Here is a 15,504-nt window from a genome sequence, read left to right as displayed (position 1 = left end):
CGTGTATATTTCTTTTAGTCTTAAGTTATCCCTAGTGTTTAATACTCTTTATACAGAAGCTGTTGGTATACCTTTAATAAATAAATAAATAAACAAATAAATCAATGATAAACTTCAATCAAGAATGGATAGAAGCCATCCGTCATGATCTGAACAAATAAAGGTCTAAAATGAAAAACAAATGATATTTAACAGTAATAAATGAAGTTTTAATAAAACCGAAACAAAAATAACCCAAAGATCGACATCTTCCTCGACATTCTCTTCCTGCCTTATTTTAAATGTGAAATCGCTGAAAATCGGATAGTTTATAATATAAAAGTAATTTAAAGTATTAAAACCTTAAAATTGCATACAATTAATGCATAATAACATATTTTTTTTACTTACTATTTCCGTATTTTCTTCAACAGTTGTCATTTTCGTAACCTATTTAGGTTATGTTATGTCGGTAAATAGATATTAATTATAACTAGCAAATAATAAAAGTCTATTAAGGTAAACTAATTACTATTTTATACACTAATAATTATTTGTGAGACGAACATAAAATAAAACAATAAAATGTTCTAACGAAACACAACCCAGCCAGAGACGCCACACACACACCACACATCAAAGTATGAATGAAAATGAACGGAACGAATGATGAACTTTAGATTTTCTTGACAGCTTAAGTGGTTTCTGTTTTACCTGTGGGTTATTCTTCTGGAAGTAAATATTAAATATCATGCGTAAATTGACATATTTTTAGTCATAATTGACCTACAAATTATAATATTTACAAAAATTGCACACAAATAATATTATTAGTTTTTTTTCTGAAAGAGGAGTTCAATTCGTGACAATTTTTAATCTGTAATATTACGTAGTGACATTTCTAGATTATTTTGTTTGACATTTGTGTTTGTAAGCTGAAACGAGAGAAGGCGGTTTCCGAGTTTTTACATCAAAATAAACAAAAATGCTGTTCTATTCCTTCTTCAAATCGCTGGTGGGGAAAGATGTGGTAGTGGAGCTGAAGAACGACCTCAGTATATGCGGTACATTGCACTCTGTTGATCAGTATTTGAACATAAAACTGTCGGATATCAGCGTGATCGATCCTGAGAAATATCCTCACATGTTATCAGTGAAGAACTGCTTTATCCGTGGATCTGTAGTGCGTTACGTGCAGCTCCCTGCTGATGAAGTCGATACCCAGTTACTCCAAGACGCAGCGCGTAAGGAGGCCACAGTTTCTACAAGATAAATATCATAACCTCTTTAGTAGATTGTGGTGTTTTTGGACTATGAAAGTGCGTGTGTACATACTAATTTAAGTATAAACTTCTCAATAAAGTCGATGTGAGCTTTTGGTAACAATTTTTCTTTTATTTAACCTTTCTTTTAATTTTATTTTTGTCCTTATAAAATTTAAGTTGCGCTGTTAAAAATATCAATAACATCAAAAATATGTAAACTTATGTTGTCTATCTTTTAGTTTGAATAGGGCAAGATCTATTCTACCACATAGAGCAACGCGGGCCTCGTACAGGTCCGCGTTGCTCTATGATTCTACCATTAATAATCTTATACAGTATAAGGTACATATATTTCAACACAATCTTTGTCATTTTGATGCAGTTAGCACAGCTTTTGAGTATACAATAAAATAAAAATTGATTCAGGACAGACGGTAACCATTGGTTTTCTACTGAGCCAACCGGTGGTTACAGAAGATGCAGGCTGGGTGGAAAACTACATAATTTAGTTGAAACATAGCTACTACTATTCAGCAGGACTGGTATTTGAAGAATTTATTATAGCTTGTGACCCTTCAGGGTTGACCCTATTATAATATACTTGTGTATATTATTAGGTTTACTGGGAATTTCAAAAGGGCTGTAGAAACTTGATACATTTTCAGTTCTCAAATTGGAAAAGCAAAGAAAATATATTTTTAGTTAAATATATGCTTAATCAAAGGAAATTACCACAAGAATATACAATTTTAGTTCTCTAAAATAAGGATAACGACATTCTTCCTGCGTGAAATGAAACGTATGAAGCTTTCTTTTTGAAGTTTTTTTGTTTTGCTACAGCAGCGCCATTTTGATTGTCATCGTATAAATTTTCTACTAAATTGGTAGAAAACATCAAAAATTCACATTAATAAAATGGCTTCCATTTAAATCGGACCATTACGTAATGTCGTATGGTGAGTTGATACTTTCAGCAGAGTAAATACATTTGTCATCACCCTTACACTTTCTATGGGTTCCTTTTAAGGTCGACTAAAGGACCATATTTGAGTTCGGGCACCAGTGTTCTCTGATTAACTTTATTATTTTAAGTTTTGATCTTTATCTCGCCTGTCTAGTGTGTAGTTTATCGGAAATTCTTTTTTGTAGAAGAGGTTTATAGTCCAGTATGATATGATTCCATGTGATGATTGATGATTAAACCTTTAGAAAGATGAGTTACCATAATGGATCAATATACTCTTATTGATCCGTGATAACAGTGTAGAATAGTATGCATTAATATAAAGTCTTTCATATTAATTCTCAACATGGCATCTAATGATAAGATGTATGATAGTCAAAAATCAAAACCTACAATAAAGGCTCTATTGAACGGTAGAAATTATACTAAATATCCTGGCAACCCCAATCTGATTTCATTCAACTTTTCTCTAAGCTTTTCGTCCTTCGCGTTTGGTATTCGCTATTCGCCACTTTGCCCGCTGTATTTTGTAAAAACTGTCGTCATTGTTCTTTACTGTATAAACTGGTAATAATTAACAACTCGTCGGTTTACGTCGCGAGTGATGCTTAGTGCCCGTTTGATTTCGTTTCATAAACATAAATACAATCATTTTGATCCTGTGTTGTCTAACATGTGATTACAAATGTAAATAATTAATTAAAATTATCGCACAAAATGGACGTGAAAGGTTCTAATCGTGGGTGTAATGAGTGATTACTTTATTATTGTTGTGTTCGCAAATATTTGTGAGTGTGCAAGTGTATATTTTTGAAGGATTTTGACATTCCCCGTCTTCATACTAGCTGTGGTTTCGTTCAAGTAAGTTTAATATTACAATGTTTATGTCTAAAGAATTGTTGTAGTCCTGTCGGAGTCTACATCTGTTAGCAATATGTGAGTTGAGTGAGTCATTTGTCGGCTAAAGACGTTATATATTATGTTTTATTTTGTATAAGTGAATATTTTAATGTTGGGTTTCAATTAGCGTCAATTATCTTGATTCAGCGGTGGCGAGAGTGGTTCATTTGTTTTATTTAGGGTTTATTTTTAGCCCGCATCGATGTTTTGTCTTTCAACTGTTTTTTTGTGTATGTAGAATGCTAGACAGTGTTGGGTAGATTCTATTACATCTCTCGTAAGTTTATTTTACGTGTTATCGTGTGTTTATGATTATTTTAAAACTTTTCTAGATAACTATTGCAAAAGGAGGTGATTAGATATAGGAATGGGGTGAATAAATGTTGGGAATTTTTTCTGATATCTATTCACCCACTCGATTTCTATTTAGCCCAATTTACATTTATTCAACTAGTGTTCACTCAGTATTGACTTTTTAGAATATTATTAATCTATGAAAAATAGGTATGTCAGTTAAAAACATAAATATAACATTATATTTTTAATTAATTAAGTACATCTCTAAAATGTTCCACAGATCTAAATAATAAATAATGACTCACAGTTCATAAAAATAGTTAATTTCTTCCAGTCCTTCTGCTAAGCTAAATTCTTATCAGCACAATTCATTGCTGGTCATAAACCTCTCAAATAACATACCACTGAGTTCATCTTCAGCCTCCATAATGTAGTACTAGCTTCTGCCAGCAGCTTTGCCTGCATTCCTGTGAGATAAAAAACCTATTGAGAAACTTAGTACATTCAGATATAATCAGTATTATAAACATTTTTTTTAAAAAGGGAACTGCTTGCATTTTTCTTTACTTAAGTCTTAACCTTCTCTTAAGTCTGAAAAATTCTAACTCTGCAATGTCCGGTCAAGCCGATAATGTATACAGATAGGTAACTTTAATTAAAGAATAATCTTAATTTTTTTATTTTCATTTAAATAGAGTTACTCTTTTTTTTGGTAAGTGCGCAAAACTAATCATGAGATCAAATCTCAAGCATTAAGATAAACAAACAAAGCAATATAAAAAGTAAAAATTTTAATAAATAAAAACTTTCTCATAATTTCATCACTTTTGTCTCAACAATTGCATAAGTCAAAATAATTTAACTGCATCCATGTGACAGTTAATTAGCTTTATTTTATGTTTTACTGAGTGAAAGTGTTAACATATAAAATTAGTAACAAAATAAGTCCTGTCCTAATATTGTGTAGTAACTATCATGAGACATAATAAATTAACTAAAAATTATGGTTTACTCACATATATTAATTAATTGAGAAAAGCTTTACTAGATTCTAATTATGCTGCATCTCGCAGCCTACCCTGAGAAGACTGTGCACGCTTCTCATGATGAAGAGTCCCTCTGTGACTCAAAACTTGTAGAGCTTGTAGATTAATGTTTGAGTTATATAATAATGAATGTTGGTTAACCCGTTGTATGTCGGAACGCAGATCTATGCGAGACACAATGTGTATTGTGTCTCATGTACCGACAAACAAGAGGTTAAAAGACAAGTCGTTATATTTTTTCTATACAATTTAAAACAAAATTGCAAATAATAGTAGATTAATCTTCAATTGATAGATTAACAAATATACAAAAATAAATTGAGATTTTTGTACATTAAATAGAGCTGAAGCTTGAAGCTAGTACTAATCTATCAATATTTGTTTTTGGACAAACAAATAATTTACCACATAGCTACTGTCATAGTTATATAGGTACCTAATTTTGCTATAAAACCATCTACATATTTAAAATATTAATTTTAACCTTTCATATGCTAGTATATATGACAACAATACTATAGAAAATACATTGTGTGTAACCTAGATCTGCATTCCGGCTCACAACGGTTTAATACTATTGATTCTAGATAATAAGCAATGCAAACTAACAACAATAACAAGGAAATGACACAATAAGATGTAAATTATCACTTGGTTGACATTGTTAACAATAAAAACATACAAACAGTTTAATAATGAGCTGTAAATGAGAATTATGTTAGAATCATTAATTATACTCGCTGTTGATAAAAGTAAAAGATTATTAAAATTATTAACTTCTTCCAGTGGCACATGAAAAGTGGCGTACATGCTTTTCTTAAGAACCCTTAAATTCCTAACCCCCAAAAGGCCGGCAACGCACTTGTAACGCCTCTGGTGTTTTAGTGTCCATTAAAAAAAAGAGGCAAATTAACAATCAACTCATAAATTTACCATTACACACAGACCTTGAGAGCATTGTTCAAGGTTCGAGTGCCGGCTAATCGTTCGCAATAACACCGATAGCGTTGACCGACAGCCGCGGCGACACACTGATAAGAGGTCATTGCCATCAGTATCGCTTTCGGAAGTGATAACGTTGTGGTAGTGTAAACAACGTTATAGAGGGGGTGTTGTCAGTTCTTCTGGCTGGAGTGTAGAAAGGTCCCTTATTGGCACAGTATGGTAACTGATAATGACTTGGGATAACGGCAGGAAAGAGAAAAAATTATAAAGGATTGAGTAACAATAGTAGTTAGTCATGAGATCGATTTTTTTTATTAATTAACTATATTAGAATTTTTTGTTGAAACTGTCCATGGCGTGGCAATTTGTAAATAAAGCATCACTCAGCACGTTTTTAGGGTTCCGTAGCCAAATGGCAAAAAACGGAACCCTTATAGATTCGTCATGTCTGTCTGTCCGTCCGTATGTCACAGCCGTTTATTTCCGAAACTGTTGGGCCTACATAGTTGAAACTTTGTAGAATGGTGTATTTTGATAACCGCTATTCGAATTTTGAATAAAAATTAATAAAATTAAAAATTAAAGGGGGCACTCCATACATGGAACTGATTCAAAAAAAAATTTTTTCATCTAACATATCCGTGATGGGTGTCTATAGATAGGTCTTTAAAAAAGACATTAAGGTTCCTAAAACCATTTTTCGTCAAAATCAATCGTTTGAAAGTTAGACGCTTCCAAAATGGAAAAATGAGTGTCCCCCCCCTCTAACTTTTAAAATAAGAGAGTGAGAAAACTGAAAAAAATATATGCTGTAGATTTTAATAGAAACTAACAACGAAAATTGGTTTGAACGAGATATCATTATTAGTTTTTAAGAAATAAAACATTTTCAAAAACCGCAAATATAACTTTGTCGTTCATACAAACACTATGTAAAACCAAGTTATTTTACAACTTTTATATTATGTCATCTACTTGCTGCTACGGAACCCTTCATGGGCGAGTCCGACTCGCACTTGGCCGGTTTTTTATTGTTTAACACATTGAATACCGTGGTGGTCACCGGTGACCGACGTTAGCGGAGGATTTGACTTCAACAGTTTTCTATTGGCAGTCAAAGACTTAAGTATTATTGTAAAGGGGATTGACCATCTTGTATGGGACTTTGGCTATTTTTTAAACAAGCACTTCAGCTAATAATATATGTTTGATTTATTAGTTCATATCAGTAAGAATGAAGTTACAAACTTAGTTTTGTATCAAGATTTATATTTAGATATTTTTTTACATTTTAATCGAAACTGGTTATGCATGAAATAAAACATTTTTTTTCTATTAAAATGCATTATTAATCCGATTCGTATGTAATTAAAATATGGTCAAGGAACTCGGCAGGTGGATTAATAATTTTCTGGTACCTTGCCCAGCTCAAAAACTAAATAATAGTCATTATATGTGCACAGCAACTTACTGTTCTACGACCCACCATGCAGTTGCAGCAATATTGTTTTATGGCTGTCCTGCCTTCAGTGTTATTTTCATATAATATATATACAAAATATGTTTTCCTACTAATGTGTCTACTTTGTATTTTCCCACGCAATAAACTGCAGTTGCAACACTCACAATGCAAAAGAACAAAGCGAATAATATCTGTCATTTTGACGAAAAACACTTAACAGATTGACAGCAGATTGGCAGCACTAAAGTCAAATTCAAAGCCAACTACTATAAAAAAAAAAAATACAAAGACATAACAAATACCAATAAAAATCGTATTTTTTATAGTGCTAATTTGTACAAAGTTATTAGCATCAGACATTTACTAAAATATAGTTAAATAAAATTATTGGTAAATTACATTTTTGTTGAGCAGCCTGTTTAAAAATGACCATCTTTGGACAATCTCCTTTTATAAATGTATGTTTTGTTAGTTGGCCAGTGGCCTAAATAAATAATATGTATAGGAAAGTGTTTTTTTTTTTAAGGCCGAAACTGTCAGTTGAATCTTATTTCAAGACTAACTTTCAAATCTTTGATTACAATTTTATTAATTTTGGACACTAGTTTTACTGAATTTCTGCTAAGGGTGTAAGGGCGGCCGTACACGGATTGCTCAAGCAGTTAGCGGCTGAGCGCCATACACGGACCGCTTGAGCGGTCGGCGTCGACTGCTTGAGCCGTCGATTGTTGACTGCTCGAGCAGTTGGGTAGCGAGTACCCAACTGCTCGAGCAGTTGATTTTCTTTTGATTTTTTCAGCAGACGCCGCGAGGCCGCAAAGGGCGGGGGGAGGGAAGTCGGAGAGCTGTCGACTGCTCTAGAGCAGTCAACGGCTCGAGCAGTCCGTGTATGCCACGCAACTGCTCGCGAGCGGTCGACGGCACAATGGAATTTCATCATGCAGTTGACGACTTGAAGCGGTCGCGACTGCTCGAGCAGTCGTGTGTACGGCAGCGAATGAATGGCTATAGTTCATCGCGCAGTCGCGGCTTCAAGCAGTCGGTTATAACTGCTTGAAGCAGTCCGTGTACGGCTGGCCTAAGTGATGCCTTCGAAACGAAACACATCAAAAACTGGTTCAGTAATTAACGCATAACAGCGTATTTACCTGAACTGCCTGAACGTAGGCGTACTCCATCGACAGCCAGATCGTCGTTACCACCAGGCGAGATGGTGGCCAAACGTCATCCTATCAAGTACCTATTAAAAATAAAAAAGTTATTTTCATATAACTACTTAATTAGTACTTACCTACATACCTATTTTTTAATTATCGACCTACTTCGTGACAATATAGGTAATTGGGCCATTTTATTACGTCACCAACATTCCCTAAAATCCGCAGAAAACTGACCTTTAAAACTTGCTCTGTAAAGGTTTAAAACAAACCCTATTCTACTAGAAATACGATAGGATTAACAGGGATACACCGCAGAAGGTCAAAGGATAAAACACAGCGGCCATAGATAACAAAATTAGGCAGTACCAGTACTTTTACGATCCAATAAGCTTTGCCGATATTGCCGGCTTAAACGTTGTCCTTGTAATTTTGAATTAATTTCGCTTTTGTCCCAAATGTTTTGGGACAAGTGAGAGTTGAGCGTGTTTATGTAACCTGAACCAAATGTTAGATAAAATAGGTTTCTGAGAATTCGTTTTAAGTTCTTGTTTAATAAAATAAGCTTTGAAACTTAGGAGTTTAGGAAAAAATATGCCCAAGACTGACATGCCTTTTTATAGGGGGAAAAATCATCCAGTTAGGTACTTCTACCGCCTTGGGCGAGGCTAGAGGGAGTGTCAGACTCTTACTGACTAAAAGACACTCCGTTTCTGCTCCTACTTTGAGCCAGAGCCCCGGCAAACCGTTAGATTATCCGCAGCTCAAACTTAAGTTCAGATGGATCACCTGATGGTAAGCAATCGCCGCCGCCTGTGGACACTTGAAACACCAGAGGCGTTACAAATGCGTTGCCGGTCTATTGGAGGTTAGGAATTTGGGGAATCGGGGATTGGGAACGAGAGTATTTGGCCCCCGGTAACCTCACACAAGGAAAGCGTTATATCACGTCAGTTTTCTGTGACGCCGTGGGATCGATACGGTCGAGCCGGTCCATTCGTGCCGAAGCATAGCTCTCCTACACTTATACTTATCCTCCCACATAGCAAATGTTTGAGCCAGTATTCGAGCATAGATTAGGGAAAGTAATCTCGTTCTGATTAACGTCTTAATTGACAAGACAAGACCCTTTTGTTGTGCTGAAATTTCTCGAGATTATGAAGACAGATTCTAAACTGTTATCAAAATTGTTATTTAGAGTTTATCTTGGCTCTTGCTTGTTTAGATAGGTGTTTTGATACATAAGAATGGTAGGAAAAGTAGTGAAAAAGTTATGGATGTAAAAACAGTTTGTGTTAAGGTGCTTGCTTATTTATTAGTTACTGTTACTGGTAATTGATACATTTAGTGTGTATAATACGTCAAAGTAGCTGTTCGTAAGATTATTTATCAACATCATCAGCTGGAAGACGCCCGCTGCTGAACAAAGGCCTCCTCCTTAGTCCTCCACGTAGAACGACAAGCTGCCATAGATTATTTGTCACAAACTTATATAGTTAATGTCCTAAATATTTGAGTAACCTTTGGTAATCTAGGGACGCTTTAAGCAAGATTTAGGGTCGGTCGGTGCTATTCCTAAAGATGATTTAGACTAGCTGCGGACAACCTAGCGGGTTTACCGGAGCTCCGGCTCGAAAAGCAGGAATAGGAACGGGGTGGGTTTTAGTCAGTAAGAGTCTGACACTCCCTCTCGCCTCGCCCAAGGCGAGAGAAGAAATTGGATGATTTTCCCCCTCAAAAAAAAGGCTACCTGATATGAAACACTTTATGAACAGACAACTAACTATAATCGTCGTAACTAAAACAGAATTTACTGACAAAAACTAGGACAGAAGACATGGACTCTTTCATTACACAAAAAGACACATTTTGGCTTAAAATAAACATCTCAAAATGCGGTCAGTTTATCTCTCTATGTAAATATGGAGAGTCAAATATGGAAACTGATACGGCGCTGCCGAGCTGCGCTAAATACAGATCCTGATACTGATAAAGCATGTATTAAATCTGGTTATGAGGAAATTTTGATGGCTGATACGACTTCAGAAAACTAAGAGTTAACAATGAAATGATCTTATTTATGCCGCCTATGAAGTTATTTCTTTGTTCAGCCAATAGCCAGAAAACCCTAGAACGGGGTAAGGTTTAAAAGAAATTTTGAAATATAATGCAATCTTTTCCACCAGAGATGTGCTATGTAGCTATGCTACAAAGATTACTTAGAACTTAGGTGTGAAACTATGTGATCGTTTCCACTGATACTAAACTATGTAGCTGTGCGAGGAAGATGCGCAATTCGAGTAGTTATACGATGTATCGATAGTAGTTAAGCCATCCATAGCACGTATCCTTCCATATAAAAAACAGAGCTAAACTGAGCCCGTTTCCACTAGCTAATATGTACCAATGAATATGATTAGTGGAAGCCAAACACATCCACAGCAACGTAGCATATCACATCTCTGGTGAAAAGCACCCTTAACTTAACACTTAAGAACGAGACGTGTTCAAACATAATACGTCTTCAAAAACAACATGTAACATGATAGCTAACAATAGCTAAGTACACGCGCATCAAGAGGCTACCCGTTCGATTTCCACCCCAGCGAACTGTGCAGCGAGGGTTGCTCCCTATTTGTAACCAAACTCGGCTGGGTTTAGCGAAAGACTAAAAATAAAACGTCACTGCGCATTTTTTTACTTACCCTTAATTTTCGCAAATTACTCGTAAACTATCTACACTTTGGCAAAGAACGGACAGCAGTGCTCTCTGATAAACCCTGTTTTTTTAAGGCTGGATAATCATCCAAGCTTTCTAAACCTGAATCTTTTAAACTATGATCTTCAACCCTTCTGCTTTGTGTAGATATTATGGCAAACTCTAATGTAGAGGAGGCTCATAGTCCAGCTAGGGACTGTCACGGGCTGATTATGATGAAGAGAGATGTGACTAATGCTGCCACTTTTCGCCAGTTAGGTTTTTCGTCTCATGGAAGTCAAATGGGGCAAAGTAAATGAGTAATCTGTACCTTATTGCAAGTTAAGATGCAGTATTTCACTAGTTTACCTACTTGTTTTGGTCCAAGTGGCGTAAAGTTTTGTAGGTCTGTCCTTAGTATGTTGGGTGGTTCATTCGAGCCGACCTAGCACTCCCGTTTCGATTACTTTAAACGTAAAGCAAACTCGTACTAAGGGTACAGACGAAATAAAAACACTTGTTCTTACAATAAATAACTCATTTTAGCAGTCGGCTAAAACTCGTGTAACTATTGGTTTTAATAAAACCATTTCACTTGTTTGACATAAAATTTTACTACCTAATTATTTTAAAGTCTATGTGTACGTTTGTTATTCAATCACGTCAAAACGGCTGAAGGGATCGGGATGAAATTTGAAACAGGGGTAGATTATAGTCTGGAATAACACATACGTTACATCTTATCCCACGGGAACGCAAGCGAAGCCGCTGGCAGAAGCTAGTAGAATATAACTAGTTAATGCAATTCAGTTGGAGATAGATTTTAATATTTTTATTACTTTTTGCTGATTCGTGTTGTCATAGGAAATAATAGAATCGACCTTTGTACAGTCGTTTGTTATTGGTATTTGCTGAATATTTTGTTAGTAATAGGTATATAGCTGAAACGTGACTTTGTTATCATAATATCGATGGTTTTTTTCTAGAGGTTTATCGAGTTTATTGACTGCCTCGTTGGTCGAGTGGTCTCAAGTGCGACTGCCGAACAAGGGGTCTTGGGTTCGATTCCCGGGTCGGGCAAAGTATAACTGGGCTTTTTTCGGATTTTCGAAAATTTCTCGGTAGTACCACGGAGTCTGGAAATGTGCCCGGTATATGGCAATAGGCTCACCCCCTATTACATGGGACTTATATAACACAAATGGTGAAAAGTGGGTGTACATTGTACAGTGGCATTACATGCCATAATGTGCACCTCTGCCTACCCCTTCGGGGATAAAAGGCGTGACGTTGTATGTGTGAGGTTTATCGAGACTAACGAAAAACAATAGATTTTTTATGTTATATAGAGATATATTTTAAATAATTATAAAGTACCTACTTGGTTTAGATAATACACATACACTCCTGTTTACCCATAAAAGGCATGACGATTTCATGTCCATAAAATGAATAATTCACATTTCGAAAAGCAAAGATGACGCATATGTAACTAGTTAGCACAGTAAAAATACAACAAAAACTTATAAAAAAAAGTGTCGCAACAATAGTAAAAAAAATGACAAAAAGGATTTTTGACAGCGGTGGGATTCGAACCCACGCCCTTTCGGACTGGTGCCTAAAACCAGCGCCTTAGACCGCTCGGCCACGCTGCCTTATAGCTTGCACGCTGAAATAACTGAGCTCATATCTGTGCGAAACTAAGCATTATCATTTTGTATGCTTTTCATGGTAATTGGATGTGTATTTACTGTACTTCATATTCTTTATGTATACGGAAGCTGTTGGTATATCTTTAATAAATAAATTGTTGGCGCTATTTTCGTAAAAAGGGTCCAAAGTTTTTGCATCACCTATTAATATATAGATTGTAAATTAAATATTAAATAACATGCAATAGTAGCTCCTGCTAGCGGCTTCGGGTGAATTTAGAAATGTCACACATAATGACAGACGATTTTCCGACATTTTCGATTTTCATTTGTTTGCTCAGACTCCGCTATAATTACGAATAAAAAGTATACCCTGATAATTTACGTATTTATTTAGTATTTTTGCGTAGCAAAAGGTGGACTTAATGCCTAGGACACTCTATGCCAGGTTTATGTATCAACTGATACCTGAAAGATTTTTTAAAATCAGTCCAGTATAAACAGACCCGTCTATTTAAAATTTTAAATTCAAAACTAAAAGTTCGACCTTTGAGTTAAACTTAGGACCACCGTATTAAGCAGGGCAATGCGACGAAAGAAATAACGTAATGACTAACTAAAAGATGATTTGACAATAAAATCGACAAATAAATTTCGGGGCTCACGACACCCATGAAAGGAGTAAGGGAGGTGACAAAGTGTATTCTACTCTACACGACAATTTGACGGTAACATACCTATACAAATCCAAAGTATGACAAATTATATTCGGTATTTCCATTAAAAATTATTTTGATTCCGCTTCGTGTTCCCCATTTGTAGACGAATGTATAATTCAATCGTAGTAACTAATATCCCCATCGTCCGTTTCAAGTAATTGTCCGTGGCGCGGAAATATTTAATATTAATGTCATAATGTGATAGGGGGTGAGTTGAACAGGAATTTTAATGGTATCCCTACTAAATATGGCTGTGTTATGGGGTTGCTATTTTATTTATGTTTAAAGAACGTTGCCCCTACACTAGGATTTTGTGTCGTGTCACACCCAGACACGAAACAAAAATTGGTGGATCAGCCAAGACTTGTTCCTAAATAATATTTTCTACCAAATACTGAGGAGATTAATGGATAATACTCTCTGATGTTGCGGGTGTCCAAGGGCGGCGCCGATTGCTTACCATCAGGCGATCCGTCTACTCGTCCCCGGATACCTATGCCGTAATATAAAAGCAAATCATGCCTTTCATTACCGGGTTAATCGATTTAGTTATATGTAATTCTCGCACACCCCTCGCCAGCAGATCTACTTAGCTAGAACTTGATGCATTTTGTAGTACTTAATGAGATCCAATTAATAATAACGAGCGAGTCTAACTTGTAAAAACAACTTCTACTTCTAAAATGCAAAACAAGAAACCATTGAGTCATAAAAAGTAAAAAAAAACCCCACTCCATAATATGAAGAGACGGCAAACAGCAAAATCGATATAATTCGCCCCATAGCCAATAACGCATCCCGTCCAGACACATTTCAAGGGGAATCAGGGGTGTCACAGGCCACGTTCCATTCATCGGGTCGTCGACATACCAAGGGGAGCACCCCTGGTTGCTGATCGATAGTGACGCAACCGTCTGGCCGGTTTGCAAAGGGTGATAGGATCAAGGTTAAGTATTTGTTTTAAAGTTTTTATTTTAGTATATGACGGTTTGCGAAATTTTAAAAGGATTATTTAGTTTTTCTTTTGGGAGAAAATCATTTAATGGCTTATCTTGCCTTGAGTGAGGCGAGAGGAAGTGTCTGACTTTTACTGACTAAAACCCACCCCGTTCCTACTGCTGCTTTTCGAGCCGGAGCCCCGGTAACCAGCTAAGCAGTCCATTGTTAGATTTTGCAAATTATGCGTTTAAAACATCTCTTCACTTAAACTTTCTTGGCGTGAACCTTACAAGTTTGGTAAACATCAAAATCTCCTTAATTATCACCTGTCTTAACTTAGAGGTTACTTAAAATTTAAAAGAGGTTGTTAGTGGCTATGACGCATCTGAATGTGGGACTACGTTTAAGAAAATGAAATATAGTACCTGTACGATATTTAAAACTACTTACCGTCCGGTGGGTAAACACAACTGATAAATTCATGTTTAAATACTCGAACGCCACTCAATTTTAAGTCACTCTCAAAAATAGTTCTATCACTAACTACATTCTTCGTAAAATGACAGAGATAGCACTATATTTAAGTACAACTTAAATTTTAGTAGCATTTCAGTGTTCAACGGATAGTTTAACAATATGCATAACAATAAAAATTGCACGTCAATAGTTACATAGATCAGTGTATTCAAAAACATTCCTTGTAAGAAATAGTAATGTGCTGTAATTCGAACAAATAGCAGGGCGTTATCATTATGGTAAATGTTTTAAAGTAAAATGGGTACTTTATATTATTACATTTTTAGAATTTAGTTGAGAGAACAACATTATTTCGTTTCGTAAATGTAACATCCATTTAATCTGTGGACAAAAGGGAAAAATTTATCCTATCGCCCAAGTCAGCTCATACCCTGTCTGTACACCAAATTTCATCAAAATCCGTGCAGACACACACACTGTACACTATGGATGCATTAAAGTGATTTGATTTTGATTTGACTTCGCCCTTTATTTATTTCGACCAGATAAACTGAGTTAGCAACATAACCATAAAATATTACGTAAGTACGCGCCAGATGACAGGACACAGTAATTGTTAGCCACGTTACATGTGCCAAGACGCCAAGATCCTCTCCTGTGCCATAACAAGGCGTTTCCTTTGTTTTACTCATCGAGAGCTCTCACGCTATCACATCTTCCGTCCATGAGTAATAATATTAACATACTTTCGAGCGATTGAGTCATCTTTCATTTTACTTTTCTCTGCCCCTTATCCTAACTTGCTTAAAGCTGTCTGAAATTCCTACTGTCGAAAGGAAACTGTTGAAGGCTGAAGCTGAAGGCAAATCCTACGCTAGCGCGATATGGCGGTTATGTTAGGAATTTTAAGGTTGTTAGGGAATCGAGGATTTTTAGGATTGAGAAGGAGAAATTGGGCCTCCGGTAACCTCACTCACACAACGCAGATAGTTATATCGATTTGA

The 15,504-nt window shown here is 35.7% G+C and overlaps 3 protein-coding genes, 1 long non-coding RNA gene and 1 other non-coding gene across 10 annotated transcripts in view; 2 read left to right on the top strand and 3 right to left on the bottom strand.

The window, feature by feature from the left end:
• The window catches only part of LOC118280369 (protein suppressor of forked), a 30,747-nt gene extending 30,113 nt beyond the window's left edge, over window positions 1-634 (bottom strand). The window contains exon 1 of the mRNA XM_035600367.2: window positions 391-634. Coding sequence (XP_035456260.1) covers window positions 391-420 — 30 coding nt within the window. The 5' untranslated portion in view covers window positions 421-634. The remainder of the gene's footprint in view (window positions 1-390) is intronic.
• Window positions 1-15,504, bottom strand: part of LOC126912006 (uncharacterized) — an 87,831-nt gene that overhangs the window by 30,113 nt on the left and 42,214 nt on the right. The gene's annotated exons all lie outside the window — the stretch shown is intronic.
• LOC118280304 (U6 snRNA-associated Sm-like protein LSm2) lies at window positions 891-1,365 on the top strand. The gene has a single exon (XM_035600267.2). It carries the CDS (start codon window positions 965-967, stop codon window positions 1,250-1,252), a length of 288 nt encoding a protein of 95 aa, XP_035456160.1. The 5' UTR covers window positions 891-964; the 3' UTR covers window positions 1,253-1,365.
• LOC118280479 (ankyrin repeat domain-containing protein 50) overlaps window positions 2,663-15,504 on the top strand; it is a 106,255-nt gene continuing 93,413 nt past the window's right edge. For all 6 annotated transcript variants that reach the window (XR_007706556.1, XM_050701743.1, XM_050701742.1 and 3 more), the window contains exon 1: window positions 2,663-3,069. The gene's annotated coding sequence lies outside the window, so the exon portion shown is untranslated. The remainder of the gene's footprint in view (window positions 3,070-15,504) is intronic.
• On the bottom strand, window positions 12,289-12,368 carry Trnal-uag (transfer RNA leucine (anticodon UAG)). Its single transcript has one exon. It is a non-coding gene; the product is annotated as a tRNA-Leu (tRNA).

Source organism: Spodoptera frugiperda, chromosome 21, assembly GCF_023101765.2.
Source record: "Spodoptera frugiperda isolate SF20-4 chromosome 21, AGI-APGP_CSIRO_Sfru_2.0, whole genome shotgun sequence".
Taxonomy (NCBI): Eukaryota; Metazoa; Arthropoda; class Insecta; order Lepidoptera; family Noctuidae; genus Spodoptera; species Spodoptera frugiperda.
The sequence above is the reverse complement of the archived record's forward strand: the minus strand, read 5'-3'. Positions and strand labels throughout refer to the sequence as shown.

Excerpts from the sequence above, each read along its gene's own strand:
- LOC118280304 (XM_035600267.2), top strand. The coding sequence starts at position 965 with ATGCTGTTCTATTCCTTCTTCAAATCGCTGGTGGGGAAAGATGTGGTA.